General features: G+C 39.0%; 1 protein-coding gene across 2 annotated transcripts in view; it reads left to right on the top strand.

Moving 5' to 3' along the window:
• The window catches only part of ADCY7 (adenylate cyclase 7), a 2,777,509-nt gene that overhangs the window by 2,622,684 nt on the left and 134,437 nt on the right, over positions 1-20,388 (top strand). For both annotated transcript variants that reach the window (XM_044081980.1, XM_044081981.1), the window contains one exon: positions 12,901-13,088. In XM_044081980.1, coding sequence (XP_043937915.1) covers positions 12,901-13,088 — 188 coding nt within the window. The remainder of the gene's footprint in view (positions 1-12,900; positions 13,089-20,388) is intronic.

Here is a 20,388-nt window from a genome sequence, read left to right as displayed (position 1 = left end):
CATAAAGCCTATTAATTTAATACTAACACACAAAAACTATGTACTGTACATCTTCAAATACTGAAGTTTAACCCTCCTAATAGGAACAAATATCCCTAACTGACAGACACAAATGTGTGTTAAACTAAAAGAAAAGTTATCCATGATTAAGACACATGCCACAGTCTATGCTTTTACTAAGTGATAACTGGTTTTATCTTATCTTTATTGCTTTCCCAGCTGAAAACCCCTGAATGCTTTCAGAGAACATTATCTTTTAGCCAGTTTCTCTTTTTTCCCAGCCAATCACTCTCCACAGATTGTAACCAATTTCTCTTTATTAGATTGTCTCCATGTAGACATGAGAACCAGACAGTCAATTTCTCTTTATCAGGTTGTTTCCATGGAGACATGAGGGCCAGATACAGAATTGCTACTAAGCATACCTTAATTTTTCTAGAAAAAATAGCCTCATAATATTCAGTATTCTTTTTCATTTACTTGCTTTCTCTTAAAACTTGTTACTAAATCAGTCTAATGTCCTTACTCCAGTCATTCCACTATGCAAGAATGAGGAAAAAAGCACATCAGTTTTTCTTCTGTCCTGCTTTTCCAGCCAGGCTTTTTTTTCTTCCATCATATTTTACAAATATAATTATTGCACCACTGTAATCCCACATTAAGTTACTGGTTTTATTACTGCTCATTTCCATCTCCCATATCCTGTCTCTGCTTCATTTCCAATGTACTCTCAATTCTTCAAGTCAGTTCTCATGCTCCCTTCCTTTTCTCCAACATTTTCTGTTGAAACAGTGGAAAAGGTTTCACAGGTACAGTCTCTCTGTGGTCTTTATTACCAGAAGAACAAGAAGCAGAATATCCTTCTTTTTCACAGCTCACTTTTGTTGGACACACTTTTGTATTTCCTCCTTAGCATGTACTTCATCAAAAAATTATCTTGTCCCTCCAGGGAGGAATACCTTGAAGACAGTTGGGTACAGCAGTTTGAATTTCACACCTGTGTTCCCGAATAGTGGAATTAATTTACTCTTCTTCTGCCTGGTGTACAATTAGTAATCATTCTCCACAAACCCAATGCTGTCTCCCACTTTTAGTATTTTGTTCTTCTGCCACGGAATCAACTCCTTCTGTTGGTAGGATTGCACCTTTACTAATAAAGGTCTAGGTTGCTTTCTCATAGCCCAGTTTGGAGCATACACATGGTGTGCCCTTTCAACTAACATCTCCTGTTGTGGAATACCAGTCCAGTTACTTATTTGTGCTTTCAAAAAGTTAATGCAGTCTGTTCCTTCCAGCTTCTTTGGTATAGCTGAAAATCTCAAGTTTTCCCTACGTAGTCTGTCTTCTAATTCTATTATTATTTTAAACATCTTTTCCTGAGCAGTCTCATATTCACCCTGCCATTTCTTCATTTCAGTGTCTGATTTTTGCTGCTTTGTCACGTCATCTGAATATCTGTTTAAAGCTTCTTCCATTTTTTTCCAGCCTTTTGTTGTTTACGTTGATGTACTCCATCAGTGTTTTGTTTATTTTAATCAGGTCTGTGTACAGTTGTATTATTCCTTCCTGTAGATTACTGGAAGTTTTGTCTGGAGGTTGCATTGCATTTTGCTGAACAGCTGCAGAACTTTCCCCAGTCAGTGTTTCTTTCTCACTTTTTGTAGATGATTTTTTCCAAGTACTCTGTATTTCTTTTTTCCTGGTATCCAGGCAGTGCACTTACTAGCCAGTTACTGAAATGTACCCATAAACACAAAAGTCTACTGGCCTTCTCTCTTGAGTTTCTGTTGTGATCGGTTAGAGCTAGAGTTAAGCTGTTACTCAATGTGCAGCCATCTTGGAAGTCTGTTGTTGGTGGGTCTTGATGCAGAGAAAGCATCCATTACAGTCATCTGGGACTTTGAGTAGGGCAGTAGTAAAAATGTCCATTTTCTGGTAGAATACTAGAGTTATTAAGAAGGATTTATGAAGGGTCAGAGGCAATAATTAAGGTGGGATGATTCCCCTCTGATAAATGGTGTTTGAACAGAGAACCAGGCAGGGATGCCTACTTTTCCCACTGTTGTTTGCCTTATATTTAGAGCAGCTAGTAAAAAAATAAGGAATTCATAATTTCAAGGAAACACTGGTATGATAAACAACAAACATTCTTTATTGGCTGATGGTATTATTTTATAGTTGATATATCCAAAAAAGAATATTTCAGTCTTGTGGAACATTTTGAGACAGTTTCAAGTTTTTCCAAGTATAAAATAAATAAAGATAGATAAAAGGCTGTAGCAGCAAACTATGTAACCATACATCATTTGGTTCAGCAGTACCTATACTTGTGGGGACATGCTAAGATGAAGTATGTAAATATATGAATTAAACATTATCCTTTTATGGCAGGTAAGGATATGTGGAAAGAGGCTAAGCAAAACATAATACAAAAACAGAGACGCTGGAAGCTGTTGATAATGGATAATTAGATGCAATTATTGAAAGTGTTTTGGTCCCTTTAGTCTTATATAGAAGCTAGCCATATTTAACGAAATAGAAAAGTTGCAGATGATTAAAAAAAGAGTTGAAGAAATTTATTTGGGAAAGGGAAGGGTAAAAATTTGCTTTTCCCTCTGGAACAATGCGGTTTAGTATTATTTGATTTGAAGGGGTACTTTAGAGCTATGTTGATAATTATCATAAGCATAACACAAGCAGATATGCTGATAATTATCATAGGCATAACTCAAGCAGAAGGTTATAAATTAAAGTGGAAAGGAATGATAATGAAATGGGGGAGTTCAGGAGATAAAAACAGACTAGGATTTGGGATGCAATCCCTTAAGGGGAATGGCAACCATACAGAATATTATATTCATAAATTAGCAGAAATTGTTCTAAAAACTAAGCTACATTGGGAATAGATAATGTTGTTTTTACTAATAGGAATGACTGCAAGTAGGGTTATGGAAAATAGACAAGGGAGTATTAAAGTTTGCTGGAGGAAATTAGCAATGAAACCAAGGTATTAGCAGTAAATAAATTGATAGGAAATGGTAATAGAGTGAGAGAAGACTAAGCAGATGTTCTTCATGTTTCACTGTTGCAGTCATCACATTTGGGTTAGCTGCCTGCAGGTAGCCCTCAGCCAGCCTGAATACCAGAGTCTTCGGATTTCTGCGTTGGATGCTGTCGCTTCTTCCTTGACATCAGGTCATCAGGGGTATAAAACATGCAGCCGACGCCATTACATCAGTCTTTCTTGCCGTGCGGTGCTTGAAGCAGAAGCAGTTCGCAAGTGCCGGTCGGCGGACTCCTGAAATTTTCGTTTTCGAGTTTCAGACCTGAAGTCTTCAAAAAAGCTAAGTAGCCCGTTAGGGATCCCTTTTCTTGGTCTAACCGATGTCAGTAAAAGTTAACAATTGCCTTACCTGTGGAAAGCAAATACCTCATAGAGATTTTCATTCTTACTGCATCCCCTGCTTAGGCCCAGAGCACGACGTCCCTCATTGTCGGTTTTGTGCCTTATTCAACACCTGAACTATTCATCACCGGGCTATTTTTGCACCTAATTACTTTCGTACTCATTCTGTGTACTCTGAAATGGCTTTGTCAAGTCATCCGACTACCAATCTTCTTAAAAAAACATAAGGATAAAGACAGAGACAGACCACATAGGTCCAAAACTGCAGATGACGCTTCTTTTAAGCTAGTCCACCAGTACTCAGTGAGGTGCTTTCACAGCCCCTGATACCCACTACTTCTGATTCGCAGGCCTCTACTGAGACCCATTCGAAGTCCGGTATGTCGCGAGATGCTTCTTCAAGTGTGGAACCTGTGGATGTCTCTACCTTGGATGGGTCCAGAGCCGCTGTGCAGGCACCAGCTTCTGAGGGTGTATTCAGGCCTACAGACATTCATATTAAACCAATGCCATCATTTTCATCCAGGCCTAAAACTCACACCACGCCTAGAAAACCGACGACCAAACTGCAGACTCAGGCCCATATGCCTAAAAAATAAATGTTTAGAATGGCTGAAGACCTCGTTATCTTAATTAGGGGAAGCCAGCCTTCCCCCTCTAAGAGAACTAGAACTGATTTTTTTTCTGATTCTTCTGATCAGGAATCTGATTTTTCTGCTCCTTCAGATTACCAGGATTTGCCCTTATCTACTTATGAGGATTCTGATGCAGAGGATTCCATTTCCTCTGCTTCCCCTACAGAAGATTTTTCTTTCGGTGAAACCTTGCACACTCTTAGGGAGCATTTCTGTTGGGAAAGCCAGGATTACTCTAACTCCAAAAAGAGAGTTAGGGAATTCTTACTCCTACCTCAACACAGGCCTTTAGCTATCCCTCCTGTTCTGGACATTGTAGATGATGCTTTCTTGGAATCTTGCCTTTCCCCAGACACTTTACCTCCAGCTCCCAGAAAACCTGACTGGTATTACAGAGTACCTGACTCTTACCAGTCCCTCTTCAAGAATCCTTCTGCGGATCCAGAGACCATTTACCAAGGACCAAAAGGCATTAAGGCTACTGCTGCCAAAAATCCTACCCCTTCTGATAGAGATTAGACAGATGGGGTAAGAAGGTATACACTTCTCCTACTTTGGCCATTAGGGCTTTACATTGCCAGTTTCATATGCTAAAGTATCAGCAGCATGTTATGGGGCTACTTAAACAGAAAACAATGTTGATTCATGACTGTACTGAACACAGAGAATTACAGGATTTAATGCATTCTGCAGAACAAGTTGGTAAACATATTTGCAATGTGGTTTTGACACTTTAGAAGCATCTTGCAGGGCTGCTGTCACTGGGTCTGTAATTAGAAGGCATGCTTGGCTTAAGGAACAAAACTTGCCAGATCATGTAAAAGCTAAATTACTGGATGCTTCCTTAAACCAAGACTGCCTTTTTGGCAACAAAGCAGAAGTCATCCTCAAAAGGATGGAGGAAAAAGCTAAATCTATGCAAACTGTTAAAGATTTCCTACAAGTACAGCCTCCCAGATTCAGTAGGCATTGGCCTTCAAAGAACTGGTCTTTTCCAGTCCCTTCTAGGCCTTTTCAGTCCAAACCCAGGAACAGCAGACCACCTAGGCTACAGTCTTAGGCTACGCACAGACCTAAGCAGTGGGGGGGGCTCCCACTTCCAATGCAGGGAGTAGTAAGCCACCCCCTATGGAAAAATGGCACAATGACTTAACCTTAACCCTTCCAAGCCCTGCTCTACTACCTGCTCCCTTAGGAAGAAAGCTCACCCTGCATGCAAAAAACTGGGAACTCATTACCCAGGACAAATGGGTTTTGAACATAGTTTCCCAAGGATACAGATTCCACTTCCACACCCTACCAACACCAAATGGTTGGCCAGACCTACCCCCAAATCAATGGGCGGAGGCCCAACAGCAGGTTCTCTGTCTTCTCAATATCTGGGCTATTCAGCCTGTCCCAGTAGAACAAAGGGGACAAGGTTTTCTGGTACCCAGAAAAGACAACTCTTGGCATCCTATCCTGGACCTCTCTATTCTCAACACCTTTCTGGTAGTTCCAAAATTCAAAATGCTAACTCTGCAACAGCTTCTTCCCATGCTAGCCAAGGATGCCTGGCTGGCAATCCAGACTTAAAGGAAGCTTACCTGCACATCCCAATAAGTGACTCGTGCAGGAAATACCTACGCTTCAGGGCAGGCTCCATGCAGTTCTCTGCACTTCCCTTTGGCTTATCTACTGCGCCCAGGGTATTCACAAAGTGTCTAGCTCCAACTATTGCATTTTGCAGGCAGAGAAATATTCAAATTTACCCATACTTGGACAATTGTCTGATTCAGGCAGAAAGCCAGGACTTGCTATTACAACACCTGGCATTCATAAAGAAACTTCTAACCTCACTGGGGTACACCATCAATGAAAAGAAATCTCACCTAGTACCCTGCCAACAGATTGTATTCCTGGGAGCAAGCTTGAACACAACTTCCCATATGGCATTCATCACTCCAGAGAAACAAGTTTATTTGACAACCTACTTCAAACTATTGGCCACAAAACCCCAGCTATCTGCAAGGAAAATACTGCAAGCCCTGGGGTTCATGGCCTCTTCCATTTTACTAATTCCATATGCAAGACTGCATACGAGGAAACTCCAGTGGTATCATAAAAGCCCATGGTGTCAACATTCTCAGGACCTGGAAACAATGATTTCTATCATTCCTTGTATCAAGATAGAGTTCCTTTGGTGGACAGAAGCCTACTACCACAGCAAGGGACTCCCTTTCACTCTACTCCCTGCTGCCCAAACCCTAACAACAGATGCATCAGACTATGCATGGGGGGCTCACATGGCAGGGCAGTGCATTCAGGGCAAATGGAACCCGAGACAGATGCACCCGCATATCAATCAAAAAGAAATGTTAGCTGTACAGAATACTCTGACAGCCTTCAAAGACCGTATTTTTCCAGGACAACTATTGGTAAAGATAGATAACACTACAGTTATGTGTGGAACCCACTCGTACCTTATCTGCAGACTAGCCATGGCTCTGTGGAACACATCCTTAAGCTACCAAGTACTCCTGCAAGCTCAATTCCTGCCAGGCATACTAAATTCACTGGCAGATGACTTGAGCAGAAATCTCATGGACCCACACGAATGGAAACTAGAACCCAAAATATTCAACCTCTTGAGGAACAAATGGGGGACTCCAGAGGTAGACCTGTTTGCCTCCCCTCAGAACTACCAATTGAACAAATTCTGCACAAGAACTCCCCACAGCCAAGCTTGGAAAGTGGATGTCCTGTCCTTTACCTGGGAAAGCCTCTCAGTTTATGCCTTTCTGCCTCTGCCTCTCCTCTCGAAGGTTCTACTAAAGATCAAACAGGACAAGCCAAGGACAATACTGATTGCACCAGACTGGCCACACCAACACTGGTACCCCGTCTTGTGCAGTATGGCACTGCTACAACCATGGCACCTGCCTCAGACCCCTTCCCTGCTGTCCCAGCAGGCGGGCCAAATTCTGCACTCTCAGCTTCAAACCCTGAACCTTGCAGCCTGGCTAATTCCTTGAGCTCTCCCTTAGCATCCCTCAGGTACTGGATGTCATTCTGGAGACAAGGAGGCCTAGAAATAGAAAATCCTATGCTGAAAAGTGGAAAAATACTCTTCCTGGAGCCTGGCTCAGGGGATGGGCACAACGGTGCCCAGCTTACCTCATATTCTACAGTACTTAACAGAAATGCTCCACAGGGGCCTATCTTTCTCGTCAATTAAAATTCATGCCTCTGCCATTTCAGCACATTATAATACTGAGCCACCCCTCTTCTCTCACCCCTTGCTAAAGCAATACCTTAGAGGGGCCCAAAAATTTAAGACCCCCCAGGAGAGCTCCCACTCCATCCTGGGACCTTAACTTTGTATTGGAAAAGCTCACTCTTCCCCCTTTGAACCAGCTGCTACAGCAGAGTTGAAATTCCTTTCTTGGAAAACAGCCTTCCTTCGAGCCATCATGTCAGCAAGAAGAGTGTCTGAATTACAGGCCCTCATGGCAGTGGAACCCTTCATTATCTTCCATGTGGACAGGGTTTCCGTCAGGACTAATCCTTCCTTTATGCCCAAGGTGGTGTCTTCTGTGGCCCTAAATCAGTCCATTCATTTGCCTACCTTTTTTCCCTAATCCACAAAACAAAGGGGAATGAATACTGCACTCTCTGGACATGCACAGACAACTTAGATTCTATTTGGATAGGACTAAGCCTATCAAAAAATCTGAGCAGCTGCTAGTTAGCTTTGCTGCAGGGGCAGAGTTTGAGGCCATTTCAAAGCAAACCATTTCCAAATGGATAGCCCATTGCATTCATTTCTGCTACAAGCACCATGGAAAACCTATCCCACAGGGGATAAGATCACATTCCACCAGGGCCACATCTACCTCTGCAGCATTTCTCAGAGGGGTCCCTACCAGGGACATCCTAGAAGCTGCTACCTGGAGCTTTGTACATACCTTCACCAAGCATTTCCACTTGCCTATCTTTTCTAAATCCAGAGCTGGATTTGCCATTGCAGTCTTACAGGGATTAATAGCTGGCCCTAATGCTCTTTAACTTCCTCCTCCCTTTCTTAGCTTTGGGAATCAACCCAAATGTGATGTCTGCAACAGTGAAACATGAAGAACATAGTACAGTTGTGTACACTTACCATAAATATAGATGTCGGAGTGTATTCACTGTTAAAGTCCTGGTTACCCTCCCTCCAGCTCCCTGACCCCTCTTGGCTCTACCTCTCCTTCTGGTTGGTATATCTATTTTTTCTTGTGTATTTGCTTTTTGATGGGGTTTACCATACCATTTAATTGCTTCCTATTGTGGGGGCACCTGACATCTGGGGCAAGAAAAACTGATGTAATGGCATCGGCTGCATGTTTTATACCCCTGATGACCTGATGTCAAGGAAGAAGCGACAGCATCCAACGCAGAAATCCAAAGACTCTGGTATTCAGGCTGGCTGAGGGCTACCTGCAGGCAGATAACCCAAATGTGACGATTGCAGCAGTGAATACATTCGAACATCTATATTTATGGTAAGTGCACAGAACTGTACTAATTTGGGACTGCAGGTTAGAGACTGCCTTCCATATCAGGGAATCAAAAGATAGTATAAACAAAGAGATATCTATATGGGAGTGTTAAGTGAAAGACCAGCACTGGTAACATTTTTAGTTGAGTTTGGAACAAAAGCTGCTGCTAAAAAAAGGAACAATTAGTAGGCTATATTAAATATTGCATTATAACCATACGAATCGATTAGATTAGAATATAGTAGGAAAAGAGAATGGAAAGGCAATTTGCAAAGGAATAAGAAGAAGAAATCTGTAAGGCTGATAAATATGTAATGAAGTCCAGCAGGTTTAGGATTTCTGCTTGTAAGTGTTTGCATAACTATTTTTATACCCAAAATAGACTTCAGAGGATTTTTTCACAGAGAGATAGCAAATGCCATAGGTATGATGGGGAAGACAGAGTTAATTGGAAATGTATTTTGTGGGAATGTAAAGAGTTGTCAGATTTTACAATTTTACAATTTCTTTAGACAGTATTTTGACAAAAGTGTTAGAGGAACAAATGGTTATAACTAAGGAAAATATTCTTGGATATAGGATCTGAATTGCCTAAACATAGTAACATCTTACTGAGTTATTGACTGCCAGAAAAGCAATTACTAGAAAATGGAAATCATATTCTGATGCAGCTGCAGTTTAAGTATTAAATGTTGTAAAGGTGGTGATAGTAGTGGAGGTAGGATATTTAGAAAAGGGAAAGACTAACTTTCATAAAAATAAATGGGATTTGTGGCAAGAATATGTTTATAGAATAATGTTTAGGAGGAGGGGGGAGGATTGAAGTTTAAGGGAAAGTGGGAATTGAGCAATTTATGTAATGGTGTAGTGAACCCAGATTGTTAAAAAAATGTATATTGCATAACAATAACAATGGAGACTGTTATACTTGCTTGTTTTGCTTTCTATTGATGTATGGGAACTTGTGTTATTTTTTAAAATGTGATTATTTAACAAATATGTTGAAACAACTAAAACAATTACCCCAAGTTCATGTCATTTTATTTTTTTAATGTAGGTTGTAATGGCTTAAATGGGGGAAATCAATATCCTCCTCCATCCTATGTATAGTGGGTGGAAATCTCCTGATATGCATCCCAGTACTTCCTTTTATATTTACATTTCCTCCCAGTCCTTAGAGGTGACATGTTGAAGGATGGTGAGGAAGCTTGAATAGGTATAAATATCAATGACAAGACCTGCAAAAAGCTTCCAGCTCTTCTGGCTTGCTCACTGAAAAAGTGAATGACTAAAGAACCAGGTAAATGTTTCTTATTGAGGCCAATGTTTTTGTACAGCCAGTCACCATGAATGGTGTAAGCAGATCATTCTGCACTGGTCATGTTTTTACTGCCATTGATGACACACAAGATTGAGGGCACCAGTCCCTACTACCCAGGGTTGTATTAGATTGAAGCTGATGTCAACAGTGAGCAAAACCTGCAACAGATTGAAATACCAGCTGACCCATGAACTGATATTCAGAATACTAGTAGGATGGATTACTAAAATATAAGTGTTATAATGGATTTCTGTATTTTACACATTGCTTCTGAGCAGGATTTCTGTATTTTAGACATGAGCAAGCTAGGCATGAAAATATATTTGTGTTCTGAGACATGATGCTGCAGCTGTGTGCTAGATAAGGAGAGACAGTTCTGCTTTCTGTTATTATGAAACATTGCTTAAGTAGGAGAAAATATTTGAACGTTGCATGTGAAAGCTGCAATGTGAACAAAAGACACTGTTATGAGTGCAGCTAGACAGACTAGCATTCCACTTCTAACCTTGAATGTAACAAGTGCTGTGTAAAGGGAGAGCTTTTGCACATGAAGTCATATAAAATTTGCTCAGAGTTTGAGAGCATTCTGAAATGTAACAGTCCACGCCATCACTAGGTGATGACTGCATGTTGCCATCAACTGATCAATATGACTTGTGATAGGAAAGAATATTTCAGGAGGTACCCTCTCAGTTGTATAGTATTTTGTTTCATGTATATAAGTTAGTCTTTGTAGTCTGCCATGTTAGATTTATGTTCAGTGTAATATCAGTAAGGAATTAAAAGCTTGTAGCCTCAGTATGATTTTGTCTTGGCAAATTTGTTTTGAAACAGGATAGCATTCACATTGACCCTCAAGTTGAAGGAGTGGAAATCCAGCCCAACCAACATCTGTATGAGTACCTATAACACTAGTGCTGAAACTTACCATGTTAGGCTCCAAGCATGGAGTCCAAGTGTCAGCAGTATCATTGTCAATGCCATCAATATCTAGAGTTATCTTCAAAGACTATGGTCCTAACATTAAGACATAACCAGTGCTGACAAATCTGTCGATACCCTCATCAGCACCTGATGATGTGAGCCTACCTGTTTTTGACAAGTGTTTCAATGGGGGCCAGTGAGGAGAATGGAGATGTTCTGGCTGAAAAAGAAGGAAAAGAGAGGAGGAAGAAATTTTTTGCTTGTTCCTGATAAAGGCCTCTAATGTGTTTTCATACTCAGTATCCGCAAGATAAATGAAGCAATGATGGTCTGGAAGTTCAATTTTTTATGTACTTCAGATAAAGTGGATACACTGTCATTTGTAAAGAGTTTAATGGGAGACTATTCAAACAAAACTATCCCAGGAAGTTTAGACACACCAGAAGAATAGTTAGTACAAGTCAGTGTCTTTTCTACTTGAGGCTTTTTACCAATAGGTCCTGCAAAGGTCTCTCTCACTTTATCAGTGCTTATTTTGCTTTTCTTGTTTGTCTTTTCACACATTATCTATTGGCTGAGCTTGAGGTTGTAGGACTGCCAGTGCTGGACATTAAGCCATATCCATCTTAAATAATAATGGTTTATTTTTTTTTAATACTTGAAGGTAGCACCAGACAAGTGAAACCCTTCAAGCAACAGAAATAAAAGAGTAGAAGGGCAATTTAGAAAGATAAACCGCAAGAGATTACTGAAAAAAATAAAGTAAGGCCCAGGACCTAGGGAGAGGTGCTAAACAGATATTAAATTTGGAAGCTAGTTTATTACTATACTCTCAGTAAAAGGAGAGCATCTAGTAGCCTGGGAAATTTTCAGATTGCTGACATGACTTAATGCCTGCGACTCTAGTCCTGCTGACAAAGATGCACCTCCTAATACAAGACTCAGGGATTTTTTGAAGGACAAAATAGCTCCAGAAGAGCAGGCTTCATGAAGAAGACACTTTCCACCATGATGGATAGTACATCCCATTATTTATTTATTTCACATTTGTTAACCGGGTTAGTGCAAATGGGTAAGAAATTACCCATTTTCAGTGGAGACCCGAGGGTAAAAGCCCAAACAAAACATACAAATAGAGACAAGTTAACAATATAAAGAGCAAAACAAACTTATGGATACAATGGATAAGAATAATTAATATACTTATGAATGATTTAATTGTCCTGTTTTGTTAACAGCATATGCGTATGATGAATGATGTTTTTATTTTATTGTTACACTTTGTCTGTTTATACAGTGTAGCTGAAATTGCATTGGGAAAGTGAGGAGGAGGAGCAATAATTTTAATGACAGCAGACCAGTCTGTACAATAGTTCAACTTTATGCAGAGGAAGAAACTGAATCCTTTTGCTAAAACATCTTTAAGAATTTCAGAAGGAAGGAAAACAACTGGCAAACTGGAATTCCGTGCTTATTTCTTTTCATAAACCAGCATCTGCACTTAGTTAGAGGGTAATATCCCTCTTTATCTGAAACAAAACATAAGCATGTCCTTTCTCATTGTTACGGCAGCAGGCATAAAACTCACACCCTTAAGATGATTTTAAGAAAAATGGGTAACTTGTGTATTAGAACGAATTATTCTAAAAACACACACACACACACACACAGCAGTATTATTCACATTAACTGTATTTCCACCTTGCAACGTAAGCAACACCAGCAGGTAAGTTAATGGGGGTAATTTGCTTTACTAGTACATTACCTGTCCTCTGTAAATCGTTCTCATTTCTGAGTCCCAGAGTGTTGAACTGAGATTTGAACTAATGTTGTAAATGTAATGAAGTTTGGTAATCTTAATACTTCACAGTAGTGCTTAGTAATCTATTCTACAAACAAAAGAAGGGAGTTCAGTGCTCTGATTAGTCTGTAGTGAAGAATATGCAACTGAAAATAGCAAGAGTTTGTGTTGTAACATACTGCCTCCTAACATACAAAGAGGAATTGCTGAGATAAATGCTTAACATATGCACTGTGTTTTAGCAAAGAGTGACCACTAATCCTTCATTTTCTTATGACTTTTCCTTTGTGTAGTATTACATATACTGCTGTATTCTGGGACTCATTGCCTGCTCTATGTTCCTGCATGTGGGCTTTGAACTAAAGCTGATCTGCCTAATCTCTGCATCCATGGTTTATTACATCATCATCTGGAAGACACATGCATGTCTCTTTAATGCCTATAAATATGAACTTCTCAACATCAACTGTACACAGTCCAGGTATGTTACTCTTCAAAAGTTTCATTGTTGCCATGCATAGATCTTTGTTTGCCACATGCACACACACACACACGTATATACATACATACACACACGCATATAATATATATACTGATGAAGATACTTCCTTACATAATCACAACTGTAAGATTAACATTTCCCAGAGTTAAAACTTCAACCAGATGGAACACACCCATCAAAGCTGCTACTCATTGAATCCCCTTAAAATTTGTTTTGCACGGGAAAATTCCCTAACTTATATATATACTAACTATATTGCACAACCATGGGAAAAAGAGACATAGAAGGAACCACTGCCTGTGTGCCAACAGAACCTGCTGTGATTTTCTATGCAGAATAGTGATCAGGAAGTTGAACTCGATGAGTCTGAACATCATTCTCTTTTCACTTAAAGGGTAGGATAACACAACTATAATGATTGTGTTATTTCATCCAGTAGCACTTTAAACAACTTCTTCCCTTCAGCTTTTGTATTCTTGCCACTCCCACCTCCAGACATTTATCCCTATTTCAACTTTTTATTTTTTACTGTCCCCCCCCCACCTCCTTCTTGCCATAACTGCCATTTGACAAAGTGAATTTATTGTATGCTACTGTTCACAGGTTCATAGGTAAGTATTAGATTAGTTGCCCCTGTGGGCTATTTTAAGCCTAGTCAATTCCCCTCAAAGCTGAGAATCAAATCCTGTACCTTGTGTTTTTGAGGTAAACACCTTAACCATTATGTCAACCCCCAACCCCATATATTATATAAATTACAATAATGTTTGGTGTAAATTTTGCTTTATGTGTAATTTTCATTTGTTTTGTAGTAATTTGTAGTATTTTTTCCACAAACCTTTCCTACTTGGGCCTTCTCAAAAAGTGGGCTGTGGCCAGGTGGGTCATCTCAGTCAGTATGTAAAATAAATAAATATGAATATGTATGTATACCCCAGGGATCTAAACCTTGTCATTACAATGAACAAAACTTGCTGGAGGGATAGGTTCCTGACCCAGAGACTCCCCATACTTTGGAATAGACTGCACATACATGTCAAGCAGAGTGCCTCCTTGGCCCTCTTCAAAAGTAACCTTTGACGATTGGATGAGAGATAGGAAATTCACCCCGGGGATCACGTCAGTCACCCTGCTAGACAGGGGTCCAGGGAAGTAAATATTGTGGGAAGAAATAGCCAGGGAATTGTTATGGTTAGGCTTGTATAGGCCCTAGGGCCGATAGCCTAGTACCAACCTATGAGCCATCCCCACCGGACTACTGTTGTACTACCTTTCTCATCCAAATCCATTTTTCCCTCATCCAGACTTTGTGGCTACTTTTCTACCTTAAGTTGTCACAGATTTATAGATATTTCAAGGCCACTGAGCCATTTTCAGCTTACCAGTGCCCACTTTCAAACAGCACCTCCTTTCTCCAGGCAAATCATGGGATAAATTCATGAAGACCCATCCAATTATCTAGTTTATTCATAAAGGAAGATAATGAAGCTCACTGCTTAACATGCAGGGAACATTTTTTCAGAGGTTTGGGAGTCTCCAGGTTATAAACCTGTCCCTCCATCATATTTTATTTATCTGTTAGTGAGTATTGGTGGAGATATTTGACTTACGGAGAAAGAGGAGGTCCTGGAAAATCAAGTCTTTAATGGCATGGTAAATAAAACATAAATCTTCCCACAAAAGTCTATAAGACACTGAATAAAAAGTTGGAGATTCCAGCCTCTCTGGTAGCTTGGAGACTTTGGGCTTGTAACCGTTTTGATTAGGAGCCTTTGAGGTCTTTTTAATTTTTTGATACATTTACTGAGATACATCCCAATGGGGGCTTTGTACTCAGTAGTTGAACTGATCAATACTGAGTAAGGAGGGAGTGATTGCCTTGTTTAGACCTGAACAGGATATCTTAGAGTTATTTAAAGTACTGAGGGAATTTACACAGTTTTCAAGGTATAAAATACATGAAGATAAAGCTAAAGCAAATAGTGCAAATTATGTACCAACATTCAGATTAGTAAGAGAATATCCACAATTATGGGAACACACAAAGCTAAAATACTTAGTACAAACTGCGGTGGTCGTGCTGCGGTAGCGTTGTCACCTCACAGTAAGATGTTGTCCTGTTCGATTCTCAGCTGGAGCGTCTTCTGTGTGGAGACGTGTGAATGGGCGTACCTTCGTTGAAGGTTGTGAGTCAGGGCTGGCAACTCGACATGTAAAAATCTGCTACCAATCATTAGCGGACCAGAGTTCCGCTGTGGCGACCCCTAACTGGGAAAAGCCGAAAGAGAGAACAACAACAAAGCTAAAATACTTAGTGGTATGGATAACTGCAAAATATTTGTTAGAATTCTGGAAGAAAGTAAATAAAAAGATTATTAGCATGATCAAAAATGGAAAACTATGAGAATAGATTTGAATCAAAGAATTCAAGCAGTAAAGATGTTTATTGTCCCATTAATAATATATATGGCCCAAACATTTATATCCAATCTGGAGAATAAATTCTGGAAGCAAATAAAAAGAAAGATATTAAAATATATTTGGGAAGATAAAGGGTGGAATGGAAGATGTTGACTTTGCCCAAAGAGGAAGGGGACTAGAATTGCTATGCCTACAAGAATACCATAAGGCTACACAAATGGGATTAAGATATTATGCACAGAACAGTAATTACTAGTCAAAATGGAAATGGATGCTGCTGAAGCAAGGAGAGTACCCTCCCATAAAATGAAGAATAAATATATGGTCACAACCATTAAAGGATTCACAGAAGGAAACCTATTTGAAAGTAATGTATAGAAATGGAATATAGGTGTTTAGACTGAGGAGGTGCCAGAAATTGAGATTTCATATATAATCAACTGGTCTAGGAAAACAGAAATTAAAGACTTTGCTAAACTGAGAGATGTGGTACTAGAATAAGAGGAAAATATATTACTTGGAACTACGATGCAGTGAAGATAATGGGGATTAGTAGGACTATATGAAGAAGAATAAATTAAATGGATGGAAAATGTTGGAATATAGCAGTCTATCTGAATTTTTTTTGAAAATATGACAGAGATTTAGATGAAACTGGGAGAAATCAGAGTTAGTAAAAACTTTGCTGAAAGCAAGATCATAAAAGGTGAATAGTAGGAGACTGATTAGTGGGTTGCATAAGGCACAGCTGAAGGATGGTACAAAAATAACTCAATTGCTAACTTTTGACAAAGAACAACAGAATAAAAACTTAGAACCAGGTAGAGATATATAAAGCCATGTGGGCAATTATAAAATCAAGGAAGTGTAGAATATTTGCCAGGAAGTGCATCCAAAAGCAGATTGCACAAGATGTTCCCTGAAGTAAGCCAATATTGTTGATGTGAACTGGATCAAAAGGTGAACTGGGGACATATTTTCTGCCATGTAGTAAATCAGAATAGTCTGAAAGGAAACTGTAGGGTCATCTTTGAAAAATTTTAGTCTGAGTGGGAAATTTGAATTTAGGTGGATGATTTATAAGAGCCACATTTTTTAAGGTCCCTAACAGTATTAATCCTAACTGCAGCTAAGAAAAGTGTAACTAGATTATGGAAAACAAACCAGGAACCAATAATGGAGGAAGTGGTGAATAATAATTAATAGTTAGAGCTGGCAACGATAAGTTATAATATAAGTTGGGTACATAACACAAAATGGATGAAATGGGAACAGATCCCTTGAGGACAGCAGTAGTTATACAAAAAGAGAGAGACATGATTGAAAGACATGAAATCCAGAGAGAAGGAGGAACTGAAGAAAATAAATAAAAACAGGGAACAGGTACAGAATACCTCTGTGGAAGAGAATAGAAGTCCGAGGGGTCTGGGGAGAATTAATAAGATTAGATTTTACAGCACTGAATTGGATGTAAAGGTGATGTGTGAACAGCGCTGATGCATAAAAATAAGGAAACAAATATGTAATACCCTGTGACTAGGCTGAGCCTAATATATAAATAAGTAGTAGCATTAAAGACATTATTTATATAAGGTTTGAATTAGGGCTAGTATCCAAGGAAAGAAAAGTGTACAATGCATGACGATAGTAGAGACATTGTGAGGTGTGGATAAAGAGAAAAAAATAAAACATTTGGTTTTAAAAAAATATATATACATATATACATGTGTGTGTGTGTGTGTGTGTATATATATATATATATATATATATATATATATATATGTCTGCCATACAATAACTCAAATGGGGTAAATCCTGAAGAAGCTTGGGGCACCTGCCTTACAGCAAAAATGAAGGAGGAAAATATCTGATCCCAGTTCCTTCCATCGTCCATGAGTGCTTATTTGGGAACAGTAGAAATGAAAACTTCAGCGTCAGTAACAATGCAGGTTGACAAAATCACTCAAAAAGAATATTCCAAGATAAACGTGGTTTACAAACAAGACATAGAACGTTTATTGTGCACTTAGACGGTAAGCGCTTTCACACTTGCTTCTTCAGACCATGTATATGTGTATATATACTATGTATATATATATAGATACCTAAATATAGATATATATAGATACCTAAATATAGATATATAGAGATATAGATACATAGATATAGATATATATGTGCATGTATATGTATATATATATGTACCCCTTTTAAAAATTGGGGGAGCAGGAGACATCAGCTTGACACACTGTTAAAATTGCACAGTCCTGTTAAAGAAAAAATTATAGATGCAGAAATATCAAAAGAAACTAGAATCTGGTTTTGTTTGGAAAGGACAAGTGAACCTGTGTGATAGCAGAAAGATTTTACTGTCTCTTAATCAGAAAACTTCAGTTATTAACTTAGTGAAAAAAATAAGAACAGACATTTAAAGGGAAGAAACTCCGTGCATTATACGGAGCTTTGCCAAAAGATTCCAACTATTAAAGTAAGTAATAAAATATGCCTTTGTAAAGACATAAAAGGATAGATCCATGAGAATAAACCTACTAAGAGAAGAAACAGAACCTGAACAGAGTCCTGGGTTTCCCTTTGTAAAGTTAAAACAGAAGTGTAGCCAGAAACAGAATCTTCAGCAGCAAATATTGGAAAAAGAAACAGAAGTTGCTGTAGTAAAAGTAAAAGATCACCAAAACCTGAAAAAAGTCACTGGCATGTAGAAAAGGAATAGCAGAAGAAGAAGAAATCCTGGTACCTGTATTCATACGTGAATAGACTGTACCTTCTACTTTACACGAATGAACTTACAAAAATGTAAAATGTTCATGTCCTGGCAAGTCAGCAATGAGAATTAAAAAAATGCAGTTGGAAGATGATGTGTTAAACAAGACCAGAGAAAGTGTAGCCATAACAAAAGCAGCAGTAGATGGGCAGACTGGGCCCAGTCTGCACCCATATTATTTGTTGAAAAATGACTTGCTGTATGGTGTAAATAAAGGCAAAGAAGAAATAAATTGCTAACTGTTTATTCCAAAGTCTTTTAGAATACTTATGATGAAAGTGGTACATGTCCATTTCCAAATGTCCTCCAGAATATGGCTAAAAACCAAAGATAAAATTTCAGCAAGATTCTTTCAGTCTGGAACAATGAAAGACATTGAGAACTTCAATCAGCCTGCCCAGAATGTCAAAACATTGAACCACATCCTACATTTGAGTCCCCTGACACCTATGCATATTATTAAAGTCTACTTTAAGTATAACAGTGACTACCAGTGCTTGACTTTGCTACTACGTTTTGTAAAGCAGTTCCCTTCAAAAAATCAGTACCACGGCAACAGCCGCAGAGCTAGTGTTACATTTCTGCAGTGCAGGGATTCCCAAATAAGCACTCATGGACGATGAAAGCCCATTTATGTCAGGGGTAATGTGCATCAAAAAGTTAAGAACATCAGTGTATCACCCTCAAAATGGTGAGTTAGTCTGTGTGAAAAAAAAAGAACTAGATGGAAGGAACTGGGATCAGATATTTTCCTCCTTCATTTTTGCTGTAAGGCAGGTGCCCCAAGCTTCTTCAGGATTTACCCCATTTGAGTTATTGTATGGCAGACATTCCCAAGGCTTTCTGGACATAGTAGTCTAGACTTGGGAGGAAAAAATACCTGTTAAAAAAGGGTCTATATTACAACGTCGAACTCACAGGAGTTCGAATGTTGTAATATCAAACCGTACAGTTCGAAACCCAATAACAACGAAAACACAGAACAGCGATTTTTTTCCCAGGTAAAAAAATCACTGTTTCGTTACAAAAAAAATAAAACATACACTTTAAACTTAAACTAAAGTGGGGGGCTTCGCCCCCCCACACCCACCAACATGGGGGGCTGTGCCTGGGAAAAAAATTGGTGTGCCTTGGCTTCGCTATTTTCGTATTTCAGACTGTTGGGTTCGATATTACCATGTTCAAACTCCTGTGAGTTTGACGTTGTAATAAAGACCCATTAAAAAAGACTCCCTACTGAAATGTCAGCACTCAAAATGCCAAGTGCCGAAAATCTGGGGAAAAAAAAAGGCAAAAATCACAGAGACGAGAGAATCACAAAAAATCTGTCTTCTCCTTTAATCTTCTTTTTGCAGGGGGGATCCTGCAGTCACCCCAAACTTACATATACCAACTCCAAGATTGCTGTACCTTGGAGAAAAGGGAATAATCTGAGAAGTGGCATCTTGGTCTTAGTATATGTAAGTCCGTTCTTTTAGGTAGTCAGTCTCTGCATTTTGGGACTTGCTGTAGAAGATTTTGACCCTTTGAGGTGGCAGAGAAACTAAATGAAGTAAACTACTAAATAGAGAAATTAGAGAGACAAAGTGAGATCAGATTTATCAATAAATGAGGAAACAGAGTCTAAAGGATTAGTCCAGATAAAATCACTTTAGCTAACAGATCTCAGAGATTCACTGCCTCTCTGATGCCCAGCCTATGGAAGGAATAAAGACACCTTGTTAAAGTTTCAAACCATTTATTCAGTTAAGTAGGTAGGTAGATAAGCGTTCTTACTTGAATACATTATACTCTACAGGTCAGTTTTTTTAAGTTAGTTACAGATAGTGGTGGGGAGGGTCCACAATAGCTGATAGGAGGATTATCTGGAGGATGGAAAAACAAGGAGCTAATCTCAAGGCTTAGAAATTAGCCCCTTATGTGAATATTCTTGAAAAACCCACCAGGGCTTAAAAGCTCAGCAGTCTGTGGAACATCATTGTTAGTTTAAAAGTTTATTATTTTTATTTTTAACAAACATAAAAAGGAGAATTCAAGCATGACAACACACCCTTGGCATCCACTGTAGAACTACAT

Source organism: Protopterus annectens, chromosome 8.part1, assembly GCF_019279795.1.
Source record: "Protopterus annectens isolate FY-2018-M chromosome 8.part1, PAN1.0, whole genome shotgun sequence".
NCBI lineage: Eukaryota > Metazoa > Chordata > Ceratodontiformes > Protopteridae > Protopterus > Protopterus annectens.
Note: the sequence above shows the minus strand (reverse complement) of the source record. Positions and strands in the feature narration are given on the sequence as shown.